We start from the raw sequence: 9,432 nt of genomic DNA, 5'->3' as shown, positions 1-9,432 counted from the left end.
TAAAAAACATAGCCTTCAGAAGCCCACCATTTCATGTGCAAGGCAAACAAAGGAGCAAATAATCTTAATATGACATAGTCAAACTGCTGTGGAAAAAGCAAGTTCTGCTTGAATGTTGACAAAGGAGACAGTGCTGGAGCTGGCTGGATGGCTCTGGCAGTTCATGAAGCAGAGGAAGTGGGACAAAGAATCAGCGGCTAAGCAATGTTTATAAAGGCATGGAAGTGTGAAAAAGCATATGGCCTTTAACTGTATAGTGTGGCAGGGGTAAAGGTGACAGAGAGTGTGGCAAGGGATTGTGTTCAATAACTTAGTAAATATGACTTGGGTGACTATTTAGCCTGGGCACTGTGCAGAGACACGTATAGGGTGCTGGGATAAATGCAACTTAGTCCAGTACTTGAGGCATTAACAAAGGAGACACAGGTCACAGATAAATTACGTTTGGGTGAAGACGTAGTAAGCATAACAACAGAAGAAATGTTGGGTTCTTTCTTTTCACAAAGAAGTGAGAATCTGCTCCCATGCCAGGCATCATCTTGTTGGCAGGGAAACCTACAAAGGTGAGAAATAGCACACACTGCCTGTTTGCAAGGACCACACAATTTAGTGATTTGGCCCGTGACCTTCCAGCACAATGTTCTGCAGGTCCACTTGGGGATGATAAGTTTCATTGACAAGCCACAATTATGGGACCTAATGACAGCCCATATCAAGGTAGTGTATTCTTTCTGACAATTCATTTTCCTACAGACTACCCCTTCAAACCACCTGAGGTTGCATTTACAACAAGAATTTATCATCCAAATATTAACAGTAATGGCATTTGTCTCGATATTGTAAGATCACAGTGGTCTCCTGCTTTAACTATTTCTAACGTTCTTTTATCCATTTGTTCACTGCTATGTGATCCAAACCCAGATGACCCCCTAGTGCCAGAGATTGCACGGATCTATAAAACAGACAGGGATAAGTACAACAGAGTATCTCGGAAATGGACTCAGAAGTATGCCATGTGATGCTACCTTAAAGTCAGAATAACCTGCATTATAGCTGGAATAAATTTTAAATTACTGGAAAAAAAGGAGTTTTTTTAGTAGCGAGGGTGACAGACAGATCAAGCAGTTACAACAACATGTATACACCAGCAACTGTGACGAATGTCATCCAGGAGGTACAGAGTCCTTTAGAACCTATAGTGCAGGATTATGTTCTAATCAGGCAGGACAGGGAAAATGATATTTATCACCCCTCTTCTTACATAATAGTTTTCCATGCTTGAATTCTTAATTTGCTTGATCAAACTTGGAGTTCATCTCAAGTAGATTTGAAAGATTACCTGGGTAACAGCTTGTCAGAGCCCTTGCATCTCCCAGAATATTTGTCTTCCACTTTCATAAATGACCAACAGCACTTGTACAGAAAAGTCTGAAGTTAGAATTTCCCTCTTTTAAAGCTCTTTTAGAATTTGAGTTCTTGGGACGCCTGGCTGGCTCAGTGGTTGAGCGTCTGCCTTCGGCTCAGGGCGTGATTCCATGGTCCCAGGATGGAGTCCCACATCGGGCTCCCTGCAGGGAGCCTGCCTCTCCCTCTGCCTCTGCCTCTACCTCTCTCTCTCTCTGTGTGTCTCTCATGAATACATAAATAAAATCTTAAAAAAAATAATTTGGGACACCTGAGTGGCTCAGCGGTTGAGCATCTGCCTTTGGCTCAGGGCGTGATCCCGCGGCTCAGGGAGCGAGTCCCACACTGGGCTTCCTGCAGGGAACCTGCTTCTCCTTCTGCCTACGTCTCTGGCTCTCTCTCTGTATCTCTCATGAATAAATAAATAAAATCTTTAAAAATAAAAAATAAAAATAAAAAAATAAAAAAAAGAATTTGAGTTCTTGTCATCTGACAATATGATTTAGAACAGATGTTTTCCCCTTTACATAAACTTATTACTTCTGTCTGAATCTTTCAGGTTTTTAAAAAACGATTAAAAAATTCATTTACGAGAGAGAGAGCACATGAGTGAGGGGTAGGGGCAAAGGGAGAGGGAGAAGCAGCCTCCTCAGGGAGCAGGGAGCCCCATGCAGGGGCTCAGGCAGCTTGATCCCAGGACCCTGGGATCATGACCTGAGCTGAAGGCAGATGCTTAACCGACTGAGCCACTCAGGCTGTGAATCTCACAGTTTTTAAATTAAAGAAATTCTAGCAGTTTCTATAAAAACTAAACATACTGTTAGTATATAATCCGGCAATCTCTCTCTTTAGCATTTCCCCGAATGAACTGGAAACTTACATCCACACAAAAACCTGCACACAAATGTTAATAACAACTTATTTATAGCTGCCAAAACTTAGAAGCAAGGTGAATGGATAAATAAGCTGTGGTACACCTAGATGTTGGGATATTATGCAGTGCTGAAAAGAAATGAGCTATATCAAACCCTGAAAAGATGTGGAGGGAGCTTAAAGGCATATTACTAAGTAAAAGAAGCTGATGGAAAGACTAATCATTATATGATTACAATTCTATGACATTCTGTGAAAGGCATAACTGTGCAGATAGTAGAAGGATCAGTGTTTGCTAGGGTTTGTAGGGAGGGAGGGAGGAATAAGCAGAGCACAAAGGATTTTTAGGGCAATGAAACTCTCCTGTATGATACTACAATAGCAGATACATGCCATTATGCATTTCCCAAACCCATAGAATATACAACACTAAGCGTGAACCAAAATTTTAACTATGGGTAGAACTTTGGGTAGAAATGATATGTTAATGTAGGTTCATTGATTGTAGTAGACATACTACTGTGGTGTGGGATGTTAACAGTGCGGCAGGCTGTGCATATGTGGGGACAAGGGGTATGTAGAAATCTCTATGCCTTCTGCTTAATTTTGCTGTGAACTTAGAAGTGCCCTAAAAAATGTCTTCTTAAAAAAAAAATACAAACCAGTGAAATTCCTTGTACATAAAAAAATATCTACTAGGATATCTATATTTTGCCTAAAGTACTATATCTTCATAGATATTTTGGCAATAACCTGGAATTGCTGTTTTGGGCAAACTTAGATGTAATCCTCAACCCAACCTTCCCTCTACTTTTATAATCATCTTTATTATGATGTAATCTTTACGTCTCTTGAGGATGCAATGCAAGCCCTAGGAGAAAGCTTTCAGTGTTTTTATAACTGAATTCATTTTCATTCTACCTATAAATCTTTTAAGAAGGGGGTCCATGAATATATAGCTCTTTCATATAATTTATGAATTATTTTCTGTGTAAGAATTATCAGTACATTTCAAATTAAGATTAATGTACTCTTAGTCCTTGTTGCCAACAGATGAAATTTTTCTTTTTAAGATTTTATTTATTCAGGAGAGACACAGAGAGAGGCAGACACAGGCAGAGGGAGAAGCAGGCTCCCTTCGGGACGCCCCATGTGGGACTCAATCCCAGAACCTTGGAATCATGTCTTGAGCCAAAGGTAGACGCTCAACCACTGAGCCACCCAGTTGCCCCCAGATGAAATATTTTTAAGTGACATATGTTTCTTGCTTTGCATCTTATCTTGGAATCTTGTGTCTTTCCCCTTTAAATATGTGGCATTTGGCTCCCAGATTACTTTTTCACCTTTATTAAGATATAGTTCACATACCATAAAATCTGCTCATTTAATTCTTTTTTTAAAAGTTTTATTTCTTTTATTTATTTATTTTTTCAAGATTTTATTTTTTTACTTATTAGACACACACACACACACACACACACAGAGAATGACAGAGGGAGAAGCAGACTCCATGCAGGGAGCCTGACACAGGACTCGATCCCGGGTCTTCAGGATCACGCACTGGGCCCAAGGTGGTGCTAAATCTCTGAGCCACCGGGGCTGCCCAAAATCTGCTTATTTAAAATATACAATTCAATAGTTCTAGTATATTCACAGAGTTGTGCAATCATCACCAAAATAAAATTTTAGAACATTTTTTCACCCTCCCCTGAAAATCTTATACAATTAAGTAGTCACTACCCTTTGTCCCATTCCCAATCAATATTGATTGTTGGCAATCAATAATATGCTCTCTGTCTCTATAGATTACCTGTTCTAGGCATTTAAATGGATGGGACCATACCTTGTGTAGTCTTTTGTGACTGGCTTCTTTCACTTAGTATGTTTTCAAGATTCATCTCTTCTGTATAGCATTGCTCTTTTTATTAAGTGATATTCCTTTGTAACAATTTGAGGAATGCAAACAGTTTTCAAAAGTGCCTGTACTATTTTGCATTTCTGCCTACAAAAAAGAAGGGTTTTAGTTTATCTGTGTTCTCATCAGCACTTGATATTGTCTGGTTTTTGTTTTTGTTTTGAAGTTATTGTTCTAATCATCCTAGCGAGTAGAAAGTGGTATCTCATTGTGGTTTTGATATGTATGTCCCTAATGACTAAAAATCTTGAACATCTTTTTATATGCTATTGGCCAATTTTATATTTTCTTTGGAGAAATGTCTATTCAAAACCTTGGCCTAGGGATCCCTGGGTGGCTCAGCGGTTTGGCGCCTGCCTTTGGCCCAGGGCGCGATCCTGGAGACCCGGGATCGAATCCCACGTCGGGCTCCCGGTGCATGGAGCCTGCTTCTCCCTTTGCCTGTGTCTCTGCCTCTCTCTCTCTCTCTATGTGTGACTATCATAAATAAATAAAATTTAAAAAAATACCATAAATCCTTGGCCTATTTAAAAATGTCATTTATAGGGGTGCCTGGGTGGCTTAGTCCTTTAAGCATCTGCCTTCAGCTCAGGTCATGATCCCAAAATCCTGGGGGGTTGGGGGGGATGGAGCCCCATGTCAGGCTCCCTGCTCAGCAGGGAGTCTGCTTCTCCCTCTCCCTTTGCCCCTTCGCCTGCTTGTGCTCTCTCTCTCAAATAAATTTTTTTAAATGTCTTTTATATTTTTATTACTGAGTTTTAAGAGTCTTTATATATTTTGTAAGGATGTTTACATATGATTTACAAATCTTTTCTCCCAATCTGCAGGTTCTATTTTCACTTTCTTTGTAGTATCACTTGTAGTACAAAGGGTTTAACTTTATGTAGTTCAATTTATCTATTTTTAAAATCTTTTCTCACTTGTGTTTTGGTGTAATATTTAAGAAACCATTGACTAACCCAATGACGTGAAGATTTACTCCTCTGTTTCTTTCTAACGGTTTTATAGTTTTAGCTCATACATTTAGATTTTTGATCCATTTTGATTTCATTTGTATATAAGTGAGATAGTCCAACTTCATTACTTTGTATGTGGGTACCCAGTTGTCTTAGTACCATTGAAAGACTATTGCTTCCCCTTTGAATTATGTTGGCAGCCTTGAAATACAATCAGCCATGATGAGTTTATTTCTGGATTCTCTGTTCTTTTGAATCCATGTACATATCTATTCTTATATTGTTCTACATTGTTTTGATTACTGTAGTTTTGTGATAAGTCTTGAAAATTGGAAGTATGAGTTTTCCGTCTTTGTTCTTCTTTTCCAGGATTGCTTGTACTGGGTACTTTGGATTTCCATATGAATTTAAGATCAACTTGACAATTTCTGCTAAAAGACAGTATTTTAAGAATTCCAGTGAATCTGAAGATCACTTTTGAGATTTCTGATATTTTAACAATAAGTCTAGTGGTCCATGAATATGGGATATCTTTCCATTTAGATCTTTTCTGATTTCTTTCAGTAATGCTTTGTAGATTTCAATGTAGAATTCTTAAATTTCTTTAGTTAAGTATATATCTAAGAATTTTTTTTTCTTTTTCACAGTGTTATATATGGGATTATTTAATTTCATTTTCAAATTGCTCATTGTTCATATATATAGAAATAATTGATTTTTTGTATACTGATCATGTATTTTGCCTCTTTGCTGTCATCATTTATACATTGCACACAAATAGTTTTATTTCTTCCTGTCTAATTTGGAAATCTATTGCTTCTCTTTTGTTGCCTGGATATAAACAGTACAACATGGAATAAAAGGGGCAAAATCAGGAAAAAAAAAATCCCTGTTATGATTCTGATTTTAGAAACAATCCAGGTTTTCACCATTAAGTATGATTCTAGGTGTAGATTTTTCATTGATGTTCTTTATTAGCTTGAGGAGGTTTGCTTCTATTCCTACTTTATTGAGTGTTTTTAATTGTGAAAGGGTGTTGGATTTTGTTGACTGCTTTTTCCACATCTATTAAGTTGATCATGTCATTTTTGTTTCTTATTTTATTAAAATGGTCTATTACATTGATTTTCCTATCTTGAACCAACTTTGTATTCCTGAGATAAATCCCCTTGGTAATGGTGTATGTCCTTTTACATATTGCTGAATTTAGTTTGCTAAAATTTTGTTGGGGATTTTTGCCTCTGTATTCACAAGACATTGAGATGTAATTTTGTTTTATTTATGTTGTCTTTTTCTGATTTGAGCAAAAGTAAAATATTGGCCATACAGAATGAATTGGAAGTGTTTTCTAATATTTTTGAGTGAGTTTGTGAAGGATTGGTATTCTTTTTTTTCATGTTTGACAGAATTCATCAGTGAAGCCATTTGAACCTAGGCATTCTTTGTAGTATGTTTTAATATTATTCTTTATGTCTGTTTATTTGTTATAAGTCCACTTGAAATTTTCATTTCTTCTTAAGTTTTGATAGTTTGTGTCTTTTTAGAAATTTGCCTATTTTATCTAAGTTATCAAACTATTGACTATTTTATCTAAGTTATCAAACTGTTGACTGGGAAGGCTGGGTGGCTCAGTGGTTGAGGTCTGCCTTTGGCTCAGGGAATGATCCTGGGGTCTGGGATCGAGTTCTGCACCAGGCTCCTTGCAGGAAGCCTGCTTCTCCCTCTGCCTATGTCTCTGCCTCTTTTTCTGTGTCACTCATGTTTAAATAAAATCTTAAAAAGAAACTGTTGGGATCCCTGGGTGGCGCAGCAGTTTGGCGCCTGCCTTTGGCCCAGGGCACGATCCTGGGGACCTGGGATCGAATCCCACATTGGGCTCCCGGTGCATGGAGCCTGCTTCTCCCTCTGCCTGTGTCTCTGCCTCTCTCTCTTTCTCTCTCTCTCTCTCTCTCTCTCTGTGACTATCATAAATAAATAAAAATAAAAAAAATAAATAAAAAGAAACTGTTGACAATTTTTCATAGTATACTTTTGTAATCTTTTTTATTTCTGTAATGTCAGGTTTATTAATTTGAGATCTTCTTTTCTTTAAGACAGGCATTTAAAGCTATACATTTCCCTCTGGGCATTGCTTTCTCAGCCTGCCATAAGTTTTGATATATTGTGTTTTTGTGTTTTGATATATTTGTGTTTTGGCCAGGAAAGGAACTGAGAAAGAATGGGGTGATGAGATAGTAGGAAACCTAAAGAGTCGGTTTCATGAAAGCCAAGAGATAAACATTTCTCATGGAGAAGAGAGTGCTAACTCCATAGACTGCTGTTGAGAATAACATGAGGTCAAAGAAATGAAGATTTTCCTTAGTATTACATACATTGTTGATGGTTGGTTATGAGCAGGCATGGTGGGTTGGAAGGGAAGACAGAAGTCCCAGTGAAGGGGTCAAAAGGATGACTAGAAGTGAAAACAGAGGCAATGAATATTAGAGAACTACTTTCATAAGTTTTGCTGTAATGTAAGGCAGAGAAATATGAGCAGTCTTTGGGGAGGGATGCAAGATCACAGGAACACTTGTTAAAGTGGGAAGTGGGAATTTTAGAGCATGCTTGCATGCTGATGTATGTAATAAAGACTAAAGTTGCAGAAATCCTTGAGAAGGAAGGAGAGGTTGGGATCCAGAGCATAAAAGTGTTAGTTAGCCTTTGATGAGAAGATAAAAACTTCTTCTGAGGTTACAGGAAGAAAGGCAGAACATTTGGGAATAGATACAGGTAGAGGTGATCCCTATATGATTGTAGCTAGCTTGAACTCGGATCAACAGTTAAAAGTTAGAGTGGATTAGAGGGAATATTGGAGGTCAGAAAGCATATAAAAAGGCGTTAAATGGACCCCTTGGGGAAAATTTGCTTCTAAAATATATGCTAGAATTGCTGGGTTTTTTTTTTTGGGTACCCATTTTGAATTTAAAGGGAGCCCAGTTAGCACAGCTCTGTTCATTTTCTAAGGGGCAGGCTCAGAGTAGGTAGACAGTTTTAAGTAGAGTTGCTTATTTTCCCAGGTGAGTGAGTAGAGGATCATAAAGCAATGATAAGTTACACACATACACACAGAACTTGACATATGCGTACACCCCCCACATGCATATACACTTTCACACATCACATTTCTATACACACACTCATCACACTCAGAAGCACTACCTCACTTAATTTTTACAATAACCCCCCTAAGAGCATTTAATTACTATTTTTTAAATATCTGAAGATTGAAGCACACTTGTAATTTCCTCTATGTGACTCACTCTCCCCTCTGTTCTTCAAAAATTTTAAACATGATCACGATATAAAGCAGAGCCACTGTTGGGATTCCATTTGAGTCATCCCTTAGGTGTGATTTGCCTTGGAGCTTTTTCCTCTGATGCCTAGCCTACTACTGTCCTGGCTGTCCCCGTGACCGCTTCATGCACTGTACCTTCTCCAGACTTTTCTCCACACCCACAGACAACCTGTATTCTTTTATCGATAGAGCTGGATTTGAGGCTTTGCTCCTCATTGGCTGTGTGAACTACTATGTAATTTGGGAGCAATACTAATTCATTCTGAGGATTAAAAAATATAACACATGGAAAGCCCTCAATTCTGTGTACATGGCATGCATTCAGTAACTGTTTATCTTTCTTCCTTAATCTCAATATCTTTTTACCTATATTATTTGTTCTGGTTATATTTCCTGAAGGATCTTCATTCAGCTAACCATTTTGTTTTTGTTTTTTCCTACCCAAATTCAATTAATTCTTGATGATAGAATTTTAGGTTTAATACTTTTAAAAGAATTATTTATTTATTTATTTATTTATTTATTTATTTATTTATTTAAGAGAGGGGGGGAAGGAGAGAGGGAACATGAGCATGGGTGGCGGAAGGGCAAAGGGAGAGAATCTTCAAGACTCCCCACTGAGTGCAGAGCCCTACTGGGGGCTGGATCCCCTGACCCTTGAGATCATAACCTGAGCCAAAACCAAGAGTTGGGCACTCAGCCAACTGAGCCACCCAGGTGCCTCTGGAATGTTGAGTTTATTAGGGTTCTTCTGGAAATAATGTCAATCTACAGTTAACTCTAATAGGACTCCTGGTGGACAAAAGAGTTCTATTTGGAGCATGTAGATCTTGTCACTTGACTCAAATCATACAGAAGGACTGACTTTGATTATTATGAATTAAACTAAACTGCAACATTGAGCACAAAAAATTAGATTATTTTCATGTCTTGGTTGTTAGAGTACTTCC

At 38.0% G+C, this 9,432-nt stretch overlaps 1 protein-coding gene across 1 annotated transcript; it reads left to right on the top strand.

Annotated features, from left to right (window-relative positions):
* The first annotated feature begins 617 nt into the window (after positions 1-617).
* On the top strand, positions 618-1,057 carry LOC129504605 (ubiquitin-conjugating enzyme E2 D3-like). Its single transcript, XM_055317383.1, has one exon. The coding sequence runs from the start codon at positions 690-692 to the stop codon at positions 1,017-1,019; it is 330 nt and encodes a 109-aa protein (XP_055173358.1). The 5' UTR covers positions 618-689; the 3' UTR covers positions 1,020-1,057.
* The last annotated feature ends 8,375 nt before the right edge of the window (positions 1,058-9,432 follow it).

This window comes from Nyctereutes procyonoides, unplaced genomic scaffold (genome assembly GCF_905146905.1).
Source record: "Nyctereutes procyonoides isolate TBG_1078 unplaced genomic scaffold, NYPRO_anot_genome, whole genome shotgun sequence".
Taxonomy (NCBI): Eukaryota; Metazoa; Chordata; class Mammalia; order Carnivora; family Canidae; genus Nyctereutes; species Nyctereutes procyonoides.
This window is presented reverse-complemented; position numbering and strand designations above follow the sequence as displayed.